This window comes from Dermacentor variabilis, chromosome 7 (assembly GCF_050947875.1).
Source record: "Dermacentor variabilis isolate Ectoservices chromosome 7, ASM5094787v1, whole genome shotgun sequence".
NCBI lineage: Eukaryota > Metazoa > Arthropoda > Arachnida > Ixodida > Ixodidae > Dermacentor > Dermacentor variabilis.
In genome coordinates, this window is record NC_134574.1 from 135,965,329 (window position 1) to 135,982,696 (window position 17,368).

General features: G+C 44.8%; 1 protein-coding gene across 1 annotated transcript in view; it reads left to right on the forward strand.

Annotated features, from left to right (window-relative positions):
* LOC142588861 (actinia tenebrosa protease inhibitors-like) overlaps window positions 1–15,133 on the forward strand; it is a 63,755-nt gene extending 48,622 nt beyond the window's left edge. Inside the window, exons 8-10 of the mRNA XM_075700681.1 lie at window positions 4,631–4,810; window positions 9,911–10,087; window positions 14,935–15,133. Coding sequence (XP_075556796.1) covers window positions 4,631–4,810; window positions 9,911–10,087; window positions 14,935–15,002 — 425 coding nt within the window. The 3' untranslated portion in view covers window positions 15,003–15,133. The remainder of the gene's footprint in view (window positions 1–4,630; window positions 4,811–9,910; window positions 10,088–14,934) is intronic.
* The last annotated feature ends 2,235 nt before the right edge of the window (window positions 15,134–17,368 follow it).

Below are 17,368 nucleotides of genomic sequence, written 5' to 3' on the forward strand. Positions count from 1 at the left end.
CGAGGCGACGGAGGGCCATGGCATTGAAAACTTTTCCCGCGGCGGACTTGAGTGAGACAGGCCGGTAGGACGACAGTTCAAAAGAGGGTTTGCCTCTTTTAAGAATTGGAACCACGACGGCTTCATTTTATGTGGGCGGCAAGGCTCCGGAACGCCAGACTTCATGGTACTCTTCGAGGAGTAGTGGAAGCTGGGAGCGGTCGAGGTTGCGTAACATTTGACATGGTATGCCATCGTTTCCCTGGGCAGAGCGCAGTTTTCGGCTTTGAAGAACGTAGGTGAGTTCGCCGATGGTGAAGTCAGCGCTGCACAAAGCACAGATTTCTTCTCTAATACATTGCCTTGGAAAGAAACGCGAGGGTGCAAAACGCTCGCACCTGTTGTATTCAGGTTGAGCGAATTGTGCGAGATTAGAGGGAGGAACAGTTTGTACTGGGAGGCAAGGAAGCTATCCGCCAGCAGTTCAGCAGCTTCGGCCGCAGTGATGTGGCGAGCAATAGCGAATGAGAGCGCTGGGGAGCGTGGCGCTTTGGGGCGAAGCATCGCGATTGGTTTCTTGGGTCGTCGAGACTGATGCACAGACTGGCCCAACTTTCGTTGCGGCGATGTTTGGAGTGCCTACGGCAAACGACGTCGATCCAATTGTGGATGGTCCAGTGTTCGGGGTTATCCGTGCGGATAGCCTTTCGCTGAGGTCTGCGGCGAGAAGCGCGTAGGTTGAGTTGTTTGATGCCCGGCGCAGGGGTGTTAGCGGGCACCTCACAAGTCACAGACGCACGACTGGCCCAATCGGCGATGTGCGTGAAAAGGTCCGACGCGACTGACGCAGCAGCACACAGTTCGCGAAAGCGGGGCCAGTTCACAACACTGTAGGACTTCACCTGCCAGCGTACGTTGTGAAGTGAGACGAGTAGGATCGGAAATCGATTCGCAGTTATTACGCATGTGTGCATCGTCTTCTTGGTCTCCCCGTTTATAAAATAATAGGGTTTCTAATAAGCTTAGGCCAATAATTTTTGGGAAAGCAAACTAAAAACGAGTCACAAGAACGTGCGAAGCCACTAGCACGATTATTCACGTTCTAACCAATATTCTTGTAATAGCCAAACGATAGTGGTATTCGCAGAAAGCTTCTCCTGTGACCGTTTTCCATCCTACTTCCTACACTGTTGTTCGCTGCGTTGTACTTGACAAGGCGTTGCATGTTTTTTCAATTTTTTTTTCGCTTTGCATTGTGGACGATGACGTCACAGTCGTGCTTTGTATTACGCAACACTTAGATGGTACGCATCGTTCGGCTTCTGAAGGCCCTTCGGCTAGCCTTTAGAGCCGACGTGAAATACGTACGAGCCCAAATGGTAAACAATTTCATCAGCTACGTCGCCAGGCAAATGCATCACTAAAAGGTGAGCTGCAGCAACATTTCAAATATTTTTCCCCTGCCGATAGGATACGTTTCGCTGGTCATTTCTCTGGCAAGAATAGTATACTGGTCACAGGAAAAAACTTAATAATATCTTAAGCAAGCGTAGCTCGTGGTAGCTCACGTCTCGTTGCTTACCTGCCAGCCTGTGAGCTGCACAATTCGTGAAATTCGCACGGACAAAACCCGAAAGTGGGTGCCTGGGCACTCGGCAGCGATTATTTTTGGAAATTTGTCCTGAGCAAACGCATCTTGCGTGATACGTAGAGATTTATTCCCGATTATTTGCTTCAATTTTGACGCTTCTCACGCCACGCTCACGCCAAGACAGGGTCACTAAAAACTGGTTTGATCGTCCAGCGAGGACAGTGACTACTCACGCAATTTCGCCGTCGTCAGTCTTGCAGCTTCCGGAAATGCTCGAAGCAAAATACCCTTTTCGGGAGGGAGGGAGGGACGTCCTTTTAGCATCAGGAAACGTTATCGGGCACGGTTGTAGATCACTGTACGAAACTGTGCTCGGGCATTGTTTGTTGCAATAAATAAGCGTTCTCATTAAACAATCACATCAAGAATACACAAGCGTTTTCTTTTCGTTTTTTGCTCGGACAAGAGGGAGCCCCAACTTCGTTTTTGCATGTCCTCTGTCTCCGTTGCTGTTCGCGCTTGATGTTAACGCAATAAAAAGAGGACTGGAAAACAGCGAATTCGGGTTTGACCTGTCTTACATGAGTAATGGACAAATGGTGAAACAGAAGCTCCCTGTACTCATGTATGCTGATGACACAGTGCTGCTAGCGGACAATAAAAGAGATTTACTGACGCCTTAGAATACCTGGCGCCACTCAGCGACAAATATAGGCCTCAAGTTTAGCAGAGCGAAATCGAGATTTTCGACCGTTGATGAAGAGACGAGTAATTACCTGGTGTCAATTCACCAGCAAGTCATACAAGCAATATATATACCTCGGCATATATAGAAACGAAGAAGATGCTTGCTCAAGCACCCACCAAGACAATCTGAAAATAAAGAGAAAGCGGCACGCTGCAATAACAAAACACCCAGCAATCTGGAGCCACAATAAGCATGAGGTGATGCGTAGAATCTAGAAAGGAGTAATGGCGCGAATGCTAACGTTCGCGAAGGCCATTCCATGCTTAAAATTGGATGTGTTGTCGCGGTTGGATGTTAACCAAAGATCGGTAGGCCGCCTGCCTTTGAGAGCCCGCCGTAAAACCACAAATGAGACAGTGCAGGGGGACATGGGTTGGACCTCTTTGGAAGCCGCTAAAGCACAGAGCAAAATTAATTATGAAAAAAGACTCAGGAACATGGATGAAACTAAATGGGTGGCTAAAGTTCTCAAGAATCTGTACTTGAAAAGCTTGGACACAAAATAGAAGAATAGGTCAAGAAATTTGGCAACGGAGTGCAGGGTAACTTAAAGTGTAAATATACAACTAGGAGTCATCGAAATGTTAGTGAGAGAAACAGAGGTAGGTAATTGGATGGAAAGAATAGAAACAGAAAGGACCATGAAGATTTACAAGAATGAGAAGCAAGAAATTCGTAGGAAAAATCTGTACGGTAAAACAAAGGGCGGTGTCTTTTTATTTGAGGTTCCAGATAGTTGCCTAAGGACAAAAACGTACCGGAGCAAATATTCGGAAATGGAAGAGGCAGGTGTATGGCTACAGCAAAAATCCGGAGACCCCTGAAAATAACGTCGTAATGGAATGCGAAGGGGCTGACGCAATGAGAACCGTAGACAACGTACAGCTTCCAGAAGCGCTTGGATTTAAAGTGACCGGAAGCGTCAACAGGTCAGCAGTTGAGATAAGCAACAGCCGTTTAGAGTATCGGTAGAAAAAAAAAAGCAGGGAAGAGGTTGATGCGACCGGATCTCTTACACTCATAGCTCGCAGTACAAGACAGATTTTGAAAGAAAAGAAAAAGATTAAGGAGGTGTGTAGCATACACCTAGGTGTATGCACACCTCATTACGTCAAGCAGGTTCGGTGACTAATTTTCATTCCCCGTTTCAAAGGGCATGCGATTAAATCATTGTCATCGTCATGCATGAAAAATTTTGAAGCAATAAGCAACCATCCTTTCAACACCTGTAAAATATTTTGGCAAGCAGAGCTCATTTTTTGTAAAGATGATGCAACATGAAGGAACATACAACGTAAAGTTGTAGCTCGAGACCACTTCATAAAGAATACAAAAGCTTCGGGAGTTGGCAGGTTGACCCTTGAAGGGGAGCTGCTGCACAGGAAAGGAAAGCTTACTTTGAAATTACGGCTGCTTTTGATGTTGGCAAATGAGCCGGCAACATTTGGAAATTGACAACAGGATCAACTGTCACGAGCCAAGACATGACGGCACTCCATCCAACACTGAATCGGCTAGCCTTATGTACTCCAGTCACGTGCTCCACGTCTGGGAGTGAAGTGATGAGATTGGCGAAGTGTCGGTGGTATCGAGTGGCGGTTTTCATTGCAAACGGCACAGGGACGCCCATAACACTTGAAAATGTAAACAATAGTTCTCACAGGACAAGTGCCGACCGTTCGCTGCGTGTTACTAAAATTCGCTGTTAAGACACTGAATTTTAAGTAATTGGTTAAAACTACCTTATACTTGTAAGTGGAGAAATGTACTGATCCTTTCGTGCAGGTTTGTCAATAAACTACCGTTCGAAGAATCCCCCCCCCCCGCGCAAAAGAGAATTCTGAAGTGCCTTTGACCCCAACAAGGCCTCGCCGATAAATGTACTTGCGTGGACCCACTAACATGGCTAAAGAAGCTAGTCAGATATACAATTTGTTTTTCATCTGCACGTGATTTTTTAGGCCTACGGATAAAAAAATACGTTATAATAATTTTCTGAATAACACATCACTGTTTGTAACACTGTTCGTGCCGGTGCAGACAGCACCACGGTTCATCGGTCTTTACCTCTCAAAGCAATCGCTGGTAGGGTAGTGAGCGCTGTGCTTACATTCTGTACCTTAACACTGATATCCTTGTCATGTTCTTATAAGTGCGTTCACCGGAACACGCATGCATGTCTTGCTCCCAGGGACGCCATTATTAAAACTTCAATTCTAACTGAGCCTTTGGCCTGTCTGCCTTGTGTCTCTTCTTTTTCTGCACATTCTTGTAGTCAGCGCAGTGCTCACGGTGAATTGTTCATGTTCCAGCCCAAATCAAATCGCCGACTAGGTGTCTGCAACCGGCCGATCCCGGTCCCTGCCGAGCATATAAGCCGAGGTGGTTTTTTGATTCATCGACAAGTCATTGTAAATTGTTCATCTTTGGCGGTTGCTCTGGGAACGAGAATAGGTTCGATTCTGAAAAAATGTGCCTGGAAACATGCCTGAGTAAGTGCAAAAAAATTTTTCGTCTTCATGCTATACTTGTCAAAGTAACCTACAAAATGAAGTCGAGAGTATGACGGAAGCACGTCTGGTCGGGATGATGCATAGTTGAAAGAAAGAGGTCTGGACTCCAACCAAAATGGTTTAAAATAGTTATTCACGTTCCGGCTCCTCCACGGGAGCCTTGTTCACAATGAAACCTTTTATGCGAAGCATATTAACGTAGGTTTCGGGCCTTCGCGCGACGCCCGGCGGTGGCCACCATTGACCCTGAAGTGGGGTCACGTGACATGACGTCACGTGATGACGTCACACAGGCTGCAGATGGGGCCTCATATCGCGCCGTCGGTCGCCTCCCGGCGGTGGCCACCATTGACCTTCAAGTGACCTTCAAGTAGGTCCCGTGACATGACGTCACGTGATGACGTCACACCGGCTGCAGATGGGGCCTCATATCGCGCCGTCGGTCGCCTCCCGGCGGTGGCCACCATTGACCCTGAAGTGAGATCACATGATGTGACGTCACGTGATGACGTCACACCGGCTGCAGATGGGGCCTCATATCGCGCCGTCGGACGTCGCCCGGCGAAGGCCTCCACGCTTCGGTTCGCGCCGTCGCGCGCGACGCGGCGGCGGCGCCACCATCGCTGCATCACGTGATGTTAGACGTCACGCCAGGGATGAAGCGGCGCGCGCCCGCCGTCGCGTCAGTCTCTGTGCCCGCAACCGCGCCAGCGTCGTTGCGCCGGGCGTGTATGCGGTCAAGATGCCTCCAAACGCTAAGGATACGCTAAGGTTAAGCCCAGTGGATGCTTCGCATCCACTGGGCTTAACCTTGATAAGCCTCCAATTTTTTTTCATTGGTTTCATTGTGAACTAGGCTCCCGGGGGGGAGCCGAAACGCAAATAACTGTTTTAAACCATTTTCGTCGGTGTCCAGACCTCTTCCTTTTAAGTGTGGCCTACAAAATATACCGGTACTGATATTTTGCGGGGAAGACGTCGTAGAGAAAATTTTCTTGCTCTATCTCACGTGCAAAAGTGCGACGAATGTTTGCTACAAATAATACACAGTACATGTGCTTACTGTAGTCGCTACTCGAAGTGTCTCACTGTATTAGTTTTAAGTTCAAGAAATATACACATTAAAAATTATATTCAATAAACGGTTTTTACGTTCCAAAACCAGTTTCTGATTATGAGGCACGCCCTAGTGGACTCTCCAAAAATTTGGATCACCTTGAGTTCGTTAACGTGCAGCTGAATCTAAGTACCCAGGTGTTTTCGCATTTTGCCCCCATCGAAATGCGGCCACCGAGGTCGGGATTTGATCCCGCGACCTCGTGCTTGGCAGCCCAACACCATAGTCACTAAACAACCATGGCGGGTAAATATACACATCAACAAGTGAAATGGCATGAAGCATTATTAGAATCGCCCTTCGAAAATGGTGAGACATTCGTTCATATTTTATTGTATCGTGCGCATATTAAACCTACATGTTTCTAGTAATAATTAATCCAATGTCTGCAAACTGCAAGTAGAGATTTCCCGATTAGGCAAACTCTCGTGATTAGACTCTCGTGCGCAGCGTGAAGCAGCGGGAAGAAGAAAGTAACGCTAGTAGCACCGCCATGTTGTCAATCCTACTACGAATTCTTTTTCTCGTGATTAGTCTATAGAGGACTGACGTAGGGCGTCAGCACACTATGGCTATACGCACACATTTAGCCCGTCCATACTTCGGTAGAAAGAAAGCGAAAATTGTCATCCACCCGACTGTCACACGAAGCTAAACTACAGTAAAAAAAAAGAGGGAAACGGGGGCTTATAGACCTTTTTTTTTTCTTCGGTTGCGCAGCTTTCTTTTTAAGAAATGCGTATTTTATTTATTTTTTATATCTGTGCGTATTACGGGTGGATGACACTTTTCCCTTTCATGAACGTTCCTCAACCAAGCGCGTTATTCCTATAATAATTTTCCATATTCATTGATGGAATGTTCCGCGTTGTCTGTGTAAAAAAAAGTATTTCCGCTGTTTTTCTGTTGTCTCGACTAGAAAAAATATTTCTGTTGTCTCTTCTTGAAACTGCGCTTATCAGTAGACAAATATTACACTGGATCTTCCTTTGGTTGTAGCGAACGTCACCTTGGCGCTACTACATACTACTGGGTATGTGCCGTATTGTGGCCATTGAGTATTTGGCACTGTGACCGCTGTATTAGTGGCCCTGGGGCTACAGGGCATCTGCGCTCTTTTATTAGCTGGAGCATTATTGAAGAACGCACATCGATCTGGTTCGTTTGGTTCGTGTCCCCTCGGCATCTTAAAACACTGTGCCGTATGAAAACGGGGAAGTGCGTCTCGGGTGGCTTTCAGCGCTGACGTAAAGTGCGTGGAGCTTCACAATTAACCAATGCACTCTTGAGAAGTTGCTTTGCATCAAAGATCAGACGCACTTGCTCTATATTTACCGTAGCACTTCAATATCGTTTGCTTACAGAACAGCTACATGATTCATAGAAGGATTCCCTACCAATCAAAAATGCTTCACATAACGTAGATATGAATCAGAGTTGAGTATGCCACTGAATCTTTTACAACGTGACTTGCACGGGTAAGAGGTGGTGTCTCGGTCTGGACTAATGTGCGCCATCGCAAACTCAAGCAAGATGAAATTTTTACGCAATATCTGTAGCAGAAGCTGCTGCTGTAGTTGAATGTGGTGGAAGCGAAATGTACATAATACGCCTGCAGTCTTGCACTTTTTCTTGATGTCGCAAGGCCCCTCATGTCCCCCGAAAACAATGCCCATGTGGCATTGTCTTAAATGACAATGTACCAAATGCAGTGTATGTCACCAAGAGAGTGGTCCTTGCTAGGCACTTAGGCTTCAGCCCCCTTCCTCCGCCCACTAGAGAGGCGATGTATGCGGTATGATTCTGCGTGTGGTGGTGAAACTCGATAAACTGATACTACACTGAAACTATTCATGTTGTTTGCTGTTGCAGCCATAGGATAATGCTTCTCACATACCATAAAGCGCGAGTGCTTCGATTACTGAGCCCGCGAAGTTAATTCGCGACGTCTCTTTGGTTCGATGCACTATGACACAAAGCTTCGCTGTTCGGTTCGTGTTCTCCTCATTGGCGCATTTGTGCCGTTCGTTCTGCGTTCGTCATGTCCGCACTTAATAACTTGCTGCTTATCAGTCATGGGCAACTATATTTTATTTTATTTCGTATCGCGTTTCTCTTGCCTAACTAAGGAAGTGGAAAACAAAATTCTCATACATACAGCAATTCACTGGACACCTTTAGTGATCGCGGCCCTCGAAGAGTTTGCAAACGCTGCCCATATTTTTCAACATATACACAACATGTATTCCCACCTACGTTAATAAACGATACTGAGGGTCAATGAGGCAGCTACTACACTTCACCAACGCCTGTATTAAAGCTCTCTCCCTTAGCATAATCAATTTCTTCAACGAATTTTCGCCCTGCATGTTTGAACCATAACCTACCACACCAGTAACGAATCCCACAATTCTTTTTTCACGTTGGGCTAGCAATCAGGCCGGTTATATTATTTTACCTTAAAGTTCATCTTGAGTTCTTTCTATGATTACGCTAGGGCTTTGGCTTCAGGTTTTCATTCAGGTGAACACCTTTCTTTCTGTGCTTTTAAAGGTGCTCGGTGTTTCAAGCGCATAAAAATTCTGATTTAATTACTTTATGCAGCTTAAAAACACCCATTTAGAGATTTTACAAGAGGGAGGGACAACATTTTGACCGTGCAGATGCATGATGTCTTCCTTGAAGTGGATAAAACGTCAGTGTTACACGGCATCAACGGCATAAGCACTTCGGGCTTTCGAGGTTCACACAAAAAAAAATTAATCAAGCGAGCTGCAGCCCGGGTTCGGTGCGAATGTACGGCTTTAGCATGGTTTAGTGTGTGATGCGCTGGTCGCTTGCAGAGGTAATTAATCATCATCATCATTTATTATTTCGTATAAGCCCCTTCCAGGGTTTTACGTAAGGATACAGCAAATACGGGAAAAACCGTTGCAGCAATACACATTTGGTACAAACAATATAAATAACATTACATGCATGATGATGTACTGGAACAAGAAGTAAAATGCAGAAGAATACAAAATAAAAACAGGTTAATATTTGGGGTATTTACGTGCCAAAACCGCTTTCTGAATATCAGGCATGCCGTAGTGGAGGACTCCGGAAATTTTGACCACCTGGGGTTCTGTAACGTGCACCTAAATCTAAGCACACGAGTGTTTTCGCATTTCGCCCCCACTGAAATGCGGCCGCCGTGGCCGGGATTCGATCCCGCGACCTCGTGCTCAGCAGCCCAACACCATAGCCACTGAGCAACCACGGCGGGTGTAAAAACAGGTTCAAAGTTGAACTGTTCAAAACATACTTCCATGAATTTAGTTGGATTGCATTACATGACGACATATTCCGGCAATTAGTGCTAGTCTTTAATCGTAATACACAAAAATGACAATAAATCCTAGGGCCTCGCCCCTTAAGCTCTTTAGTGTGCGAGGAAATGCCTTATATAGCTGCTTTCGGCGCATGAAATTGCATTTTTTGCTGTCATTCTGAGCCAGAAATGACCGCCACGGTTAGCTGGGACCCCGGTCCCAGCTAGCTCTAGCCAGAGGTTAAAAATATGCGAATGCCACGTAGCTGGACGAAGCCAATGTAATGTTGGTTTCTGTCGCTTGGAGGTACTCAAATTATCATTTTTAATTCCGCCTTATTAGGCCATTAGTCTTACTTAGTTTTTCAACTTCTCAAATAATATAGTTAGATTAAAAGTGTCAATGAAAAATTTGTACATCGACATGAAAAACTCGCGATACAGCGTTCTGCTGTTCAATGCGTGTTACATGAAATCGTTTTTCAGACCGCGAAAGAAGCCCGCAAATGCACGCAATGCTGCTGCACCACTAGACACTCGAGGCACTTTGTGTGTATTCGCGGGCTTCTTCTTTACTACTTTATAGTATCTTATCCATTCTTTCGAACAATTGCATTTTCTACTACACTTGCTTCTACACAATTTGCAGCCGGAAGAAAGGCAAAACCCGTCTGCAGCCGAAGCCCATACACTCAAAGATGCGCGTCGGGTCCCCGATGGTTTCTTAACTCGTCACGGAACGCCTGTCAGCAGCTTCCGCATGGCTCTTGCGCAACCAGTGCTAACAGGTTTCCAACATGCGTGAAATGCACGACACGATGCACGAGTAAGTCTTTCTTGCTTATTCGATGCTCATCTTGTCTAGCTAATATATTTTTTTCTACGTGTTTCTCAAGGTACAAGTAATGCCGATGTCATTTGAGTTTCTGTTGTAGTAAATCTGTAAGTCTATTGCAGCAAATCAAGCGCCCACCTGCTTTAGCGTTTGTGCCATGAATCAAAAGAGCGTACGCTGACGTGAAATACTATTGCTTTTCTGACCTTCTGCAACATGCAAGATTGTGATATATTTGCTTTTTGGGGTCAAAGGTACGCTTCGCGAAATAAGAATGGCCACTTATGAACACCACTCAATCTAGGTCTATTTACTTCAGCTTTTCGAATGTTTCATATTTATATATATATATATATATATATATATATATATATATATATATATATATATATATATATATATATATATATATATATATATATATATAAAAGCACAATGGGGGGGGGTCTCTACCTCCACCCTGGCACGCCGATAAAAAAGATAAAATCTCTACGAGATGCAAGTGACTCTCCGTTTATGAAATAAAAATATAGTATAGTTTCCTTCCAATGCACGATTCCTCCCACTTTTCATAAATGTGTCTTTCTTGAGTAACATGAAAAATTTCGGATATTTTTGTGTTAGATCTGCCCCAGACGACTTCTATGACGCTTGCGGTGTACACTTCGTTGTGCGAGGGGAGAAATCCGGATCAGTAGGCTTCATGGGTCCACACATTTTGCTGCTCTTTTTTGGCGTGCGTTAAAACGTGAAAGCATGCAAACACGACGCCAACGCAGCCCGGCACCCATTTGAGCCTTTGGTGCGAGTTGTGTAGATAAAAAAGCATGACCGCATTAATGTTTTCCACTTTTTTGATGAGCGTCTCCCTATTTCGGGCTTTCAGAAGCACTTCGGCGAAGCTGCTAAGGCATGAATCACGAAGTCCGGCTTCCCACAGTCCGCATGGTTCTTGGACATGCACGTGCAAGCTGAGGTTTACCTGCATGCTAGCAAGAGCGGATCATGTTAGTTAGAAGAGATGCTTTTGCTATGGCTTCCAGCCGGCTGGTGGGCTTAGCTCAAATCGGCTTAGCTCAGAAGCTGAGGTGCCGCCTTAGCTTTATCTCAAGGTCTAGGATGCGATAGTTTTGGGATGTCAGCTCGGTAGAGAACACACGATACGAATGTGATGTACCGAAGACGCTGTAATCTTGTTAATTTCCGCCCCTAATGATGTGTCAGACTCAGAGGGACCACAGATGCTTGCCCAAGGGGAAAATATTTAATGTCGTAACGTACGTCACCTGTAACTGAACTTATTTTCATAGGTGGTTTTCTGCTTCCCTAAGGCACAATTTGCTGCGAGCTCTCTGCAGCTCCCGATAAGTTCATTTGTACAGCTTCAGAAAGTTCTGCTTCCACAGTTATGATTATTTCTTCCGCTTTTATCAGTCCTATCGTCACAGCGTCCACTTGCTCAATCGGGCACACACTTACAATAAGGGATATAGTTTCATTAATGACGAGCAAAACGATAACAAGATAAAAGCAGTAGCCACCGATTGGACAAGTGGACTTGTCTTCTTCAAGACGACATATGCTTTCCTCGACAGAGCCACGGCGGCCGCATTTCGTTGGGGGCGAAATGCGAAAACACCCGTGTGCTTAGATTTAGGTGCACGTTAAAGAACCCCAGGTGGTCAAAATTTCCGGAGTCCTCCACTACGGCGTGCCTCATAATCAGAAAGTGGTTTTGGCACGTAAAACCCCAAATATTATTATTATTATTATTCCTCGACAGAGTATACGCGCATAGAGGGTGTCCCAGGTAACTTGAGCCAAGATTTTAAAAATGAAAGGCGCGTCGGAAGCGAATTGAACCGAATGCGTATTATTTGCACTGAACTCATGCGATTTTTTTTGTTTTCCCCGTAACTCAATAATTCATGAAGCTTAATTACACAACCTTTTAATTATTGGCTGAGGGCCCAAGTATGATACGCAGATTTGTAGAGCACCTTCAGCAACCACAGATTGAGTTGTTTCCTTTACGATACGTCTCACGTAGTCCTGTTTATCGGGTTGCAAAGAAAGCCCGCGAAATATGAAAAAAAAAATCACATGATGGAGCGTTTGCGCAGTGGTATTGTGCTGCTCTCAAGCGTGCGTTCGGTGAACAAGGTCGACCGCATCATGACTGGAGACGAGGAAGCGATAGGACGTTCTTTATCACATCGGCAGGGGTCGGCCGGCAGCATGCATTTTCGCCATCCTCCGACGGGAGCCGACCTTGTACACCGAACGCACGCTTGAGAGCAACACAATACCACTGAGCAAGCGCTCCGACTCGTGGCTTTCTTTTTTCATATTTCGCGGGCTTTCTTTGCAACCCGGAAAAAAGGACTACCTGTGCTATTCAACGTCGCTGGAGGAATATGAGGTAGCGCAGCGTATCCGGCGGTTGACGTGTCCCTATAGGTTCCTTTTTTTTCGTCGAAGGGACCAGGACGACAGGTGAGGGGAGGAGTAATAATCCAGTGGAGCAGATATTCCCCCTCGCCCTGTTGGCCACTGAGCTATGGCTAACCATTTCTTTTATTTAAATCCTTTGTTGAAGTTACGTGAAACCCCGTGTATGTGCTCTGCCGAGGAAAGCATGTGTCGTCTTGAAAAAGACAAGTTCTGTTGTCGAAACATTGGCTCCTGCTCCTACCTTCTTGCTTTGCTCGTCGTTCCGAGTTCCCACCTCCCGCCTTCCCCGTGATTCCATCGTTTCATTCAGGAATTTTTATCGGTGGTGCTGTATTTGCTACGGCTGAAGCTATTGCAGGCTGCAAAGTAGGCTGAGCTTCTGTAGCGGTGGTCATTGCTTGCGCCTTTATCAGTCTCCACAGCTAGTGTCTATTCACCGAGTCCTATACTATGTACTTCCACTGAGTGATGTCACTCAACCAGCGGATGCTTCTGTGTAAGCTAGACTGATCCACTTCCGTGTAAGCTAGACTGATCTTTTCATGCATGGTTTTACCTAGTCGATACAAATCCTATAACCATCATTCAAAGAAATCTTACATATTTGTTGAATATATCTGTGTGCCCGCTGATTCTGGAAAACATTTATCACGTTCAAGATAAGTGATCAACAAAACTGCTCTGTAACGCAAGTTAAAACTATAAGAACTGGAAAGAATGCGATTTACCCACTTGAAGATGGTATCATCTTTCAAATGAAAAATGAATTTGGAGAATAATAATCCGGACGTGAGGAGTTAATGTTACTTATTTGTTGTTGTTGTTGTTGTTGTCGTCGTCGTCGTCGTCGTCGTCATCTAGAATGTCAGTAGGTATTGAGGTTTTTCTAATGCAATATTTTTTTTACAAGTGCAGATATTTCCTGATGTAGGGTAGAGGACAGCCCGCAACAAAGTTTTGTTATGTAATCAAGGCAGACGTGAAACCGTCGCGTTTTTGGTTTCGGTTAATAACGGTATGTTCACCCGAGCACCGAGTGACTTTAGTCGTTGAGGTAAGAAGAATGCGAGATCTCCGGAACGGTTATAATTTTTTACCATTTTCCGAAGGGTCCGACCGGTTTGCGCTAAACTAAACAAGGCGGCACAAAATATGATTCACCATGCCTAAAGTGTGAGTGGCACAGCTCGTCCTAGGTAAAGCGTAGAAAGTGCCTGGAAAGCAAGGGGCGCTAGTAACCCTTGCAAAGACCTTGTACGGTGGTGCATGAATGGTCATGGCGCCATTTTAGCGCTTTTCTGTCACAAATTCTTTAGCATCCCTTAGCTCAAACGCTAATCATGCATTCTGGGAAAATCAAATTTGAAATACATAAAAAGACATGTTTCACCACAGCCGCCATACGTGAGTCACATCGGTGAGCACAATTAAGTGGGCTACGCGGGGTCCACAATGTACGACACAGTGCGAAGAATATGTGTAGGCCAGGAACCTCTACACCGCGAATCTTTCTAACAAAGGCTGGAGTTCGTAATTACTTGTTATTGCATAATGTTTAGATGTCTAGCCATCAATCCAGGGTAAAACAGCACCTATTCGGGAACATGCAAGAGGCTGTATAGTAAGCTACCCTTGATGATGCTAAATTTAACACAAAAGAGAAAAATTTTCTAAATTTGCGTGCTATCAGCGCTGACGCAACACGATGTGCGTGTTGACATTATCAAAACTTGTTAACTTGCATCGCAACTGTGATGCAGTGATAATATAACGAATAACTGTGGGCTTCAAACACTAAAAGAGGCATTAGTGTGTCAGAATTCAGGGACGCTCAATATTTTCTCTTTTCCATTCATGTAACTTATTTAAAAAGGGGGGGGGGGTGAACAGGAGGATAATGATCTAGCTTTCTTCCATTATCAAATTTTTTTGCTTCGTCCTAAGCAATTTTATGGATGTTTTAGCTTTTCGCCAGTTAAAAAGTTAGCCTTCCAATGTGCAACTCTTTATGCATAGATAGCACTCTTGGTATGACAAAAAAAAAACATGTGTACAATTAAAAGATATTAGGGGCTGCAGGTTACTATGTTAGATGGGAATTTATTTCAGGGGCAAACGGGTGACACATCCTCTGTATTACGTTAGCTGTGACTAATTGATGCGTTCTTTTAAACGACGCGACTACATATAAAAGTAATTTCATGACCGGCCCGTCAACCACACTGCCCATTAGGTGCTTGCGTTGTCCTTTACTATATTTTGCTCCCGTCACCCAGAAATAATTTTTTAGAAGATAAAGCGAATAATGTCGAACAGCTGCGAAACTTGTTATTCTTCTTTTCTGTTAGAACATACTGATGTTCTTTTTTTTATTTCCTCTGTAGATTACAATGCAATGCAAAAGTGTCATGAGCTCGTTAAGGCACTGCCAGCGGCCAAAAAGGTGGAATAAACATATACTCCCTGGTCGACGCCTCGGAAAGATGTAGCGCACTTTTACCAACTGGACTGGATGCTTTATCGCAAAATAAATTTCTATGGAAGATTTGATACTAAGACAACACTATACTTCAGAATACCCATAAATAATATAGACATATACTTATGGAGATTGCCATGTTTGCTAACGAAGCGATGTGTGTTTCTTGACTAAGAAGCACCTGCTCTATAATCGCTAACGAACGTACTAATATCTCTTTTTTTACAAGGTAAGTGCTTGAGTTGAAGATTTGCCGTTCTTCAGATTGTTCGCCTATTCTCTATTGCTCTATGAAATCACATCCATCATGTTGATAGTTGACAAACAAAGTGCAAGGAAACGAACACGCATATGACATGTCGCCTAAAGTAGAAGATTCTGTGCATGCGAATGCTGCCAGAGACCGTTCGTATATCTGAAGAAATATTTTCCGGATTCTGGCTTGGAAAGGTCTATTCAGTGGCTGCTTTGTGTCGAGAAAGATTAATGAGGAACGCTTTATTAAGGAGATAGTTAGCACGACCGTTTATACAGCCATCGTGGCTCAAGAAATCACAAATTTTGCCACATTCGGCGTTCTCTCAATTTGTATAGTCTGATGCTGTCAATTCAACCATAGAGGAATCGTATTGAAAATTGGTGATTATCGAATTATTTAGTGAGATGAATGAAGGGAACTACGAAGCTGAATACTAATTAGCAAGCATTAATTTATTGCCCTATACGGCTACCTTAAAAGCAATTTTATTATATTGGTGCGGCCCAAAGCAAAACAAAAGGAAACACGCCTCCAGCTCAATGTTGGAGTATAAATGACGTGAAACGTGTTCAATTTAGTGAGACCGCCACACTAACGGATGACAAGAACACAGCCATGAGAATGTTAACTTTCTTTGTCACGAGGGTGAAGGCTAAGTATGATGCATTTCTGGTGAACAATGTTGGAGACGGCTGTATGTACGTAGCAGTACGACACGTCTAAATACAGGTTAGGCTCCATACCCCTTGTGTCACAGTTGCCCGTACATTCTGGAGGCTTGCCAAAGAACGTACACAGTGCAATTCAGGTCGCTCCCACCAGTTTGCTGCTCGTAGCAGGTGGGGGACTTCGGTTGCCGCCAAGGGTAACGATGCTTTTAATAGTAATAATGTGTTCCAACGAATATATACATGAACACTTACAACAGGGCAGTGAGGGATAGAGTGAATGTACATGTACATTCGATATGCCGAGTCTCCGTCTAGTTCGCTTAGGCGCCTAACGCCCGGTCTGCGCTAGACTCGTGTCTCCACTGTGCACTCCGCGACCCTGCCATGCGCTCACGCTCGCGTCCCCCTCTACCTCTCCATCAACTTGGACCCCTACTGTACAAATAAGTTGAAGAGTAGTCATCGAAGGTCAAGCAGAACACAAGTTCCAGAGAAGGCGCTTTGTACAACGTTATCTATGCTCGCCCACGTTCGTCACACAAAACGCGTTCAGCTGCGGAGTTTATTCCTCGTAGGGAACAAGAGGATGTAGTTATCTTGCCTTGACCCCTTGTTTAGGAGTGCTCGAGTCTATCAGCTGTGCAGCGGATCTGACAGGCACACACCTAGCAACAAATACCGAGTGACCCTAGATGTGTACCATGCCAGACAGCAGCCAACAGCAAGTTGTCTGTTGGGGGACATACTCTGCAACCTGGGTTGTCTACTCGGCCACGCAGAAGCTAACACAATCCTTGTTACCGGAGCTGTCTGTGTATATCCACGAATATGTTACGCGAGAGGAAACGATCGCGGATTCTCTAGCTCTTGCAGCCGAAAGAGTATTGCAAGAATAGCAGCCCAAATGTACCAACAGATGTTCTTTCTCATGGTAGCTTAAGAGATCTTTAAGCGTCACCATGTAGATAGAAAGAATGCAGTGGAGCTGTCCGCTACACTGTGTTGCTGTGTGGTTCGAAGCCCACGTTATTAATTATTCGCGCAAAAAAACAGAACAAAAGCTGAGCTATTTATAATATTTGAAATGTTGGTTCTTGCGCAGCAAGACCAAGTAGAAAGAAGAAGGGACAGAAATGGTGCCAACTTTCAACTGGCTTTATTACATAGAAACACCCATATTTTATACATTGAGGATATACACGCGCACAGCCACCCAGTGCACTACTCATGTAAAAAAAACGAACTACAGCGTTATCTCCGTCCACACCGACAAGACATGCAATCAAGGCCAAAAATTGCAAATCATCATAGTGAACGTAAAAATTGGTACTCATTATTCTGCATTGAGACCGACGGCACACTGACACGACCAGCACCATTTCTCTTCATTAAACACTCTTCCAGTAATT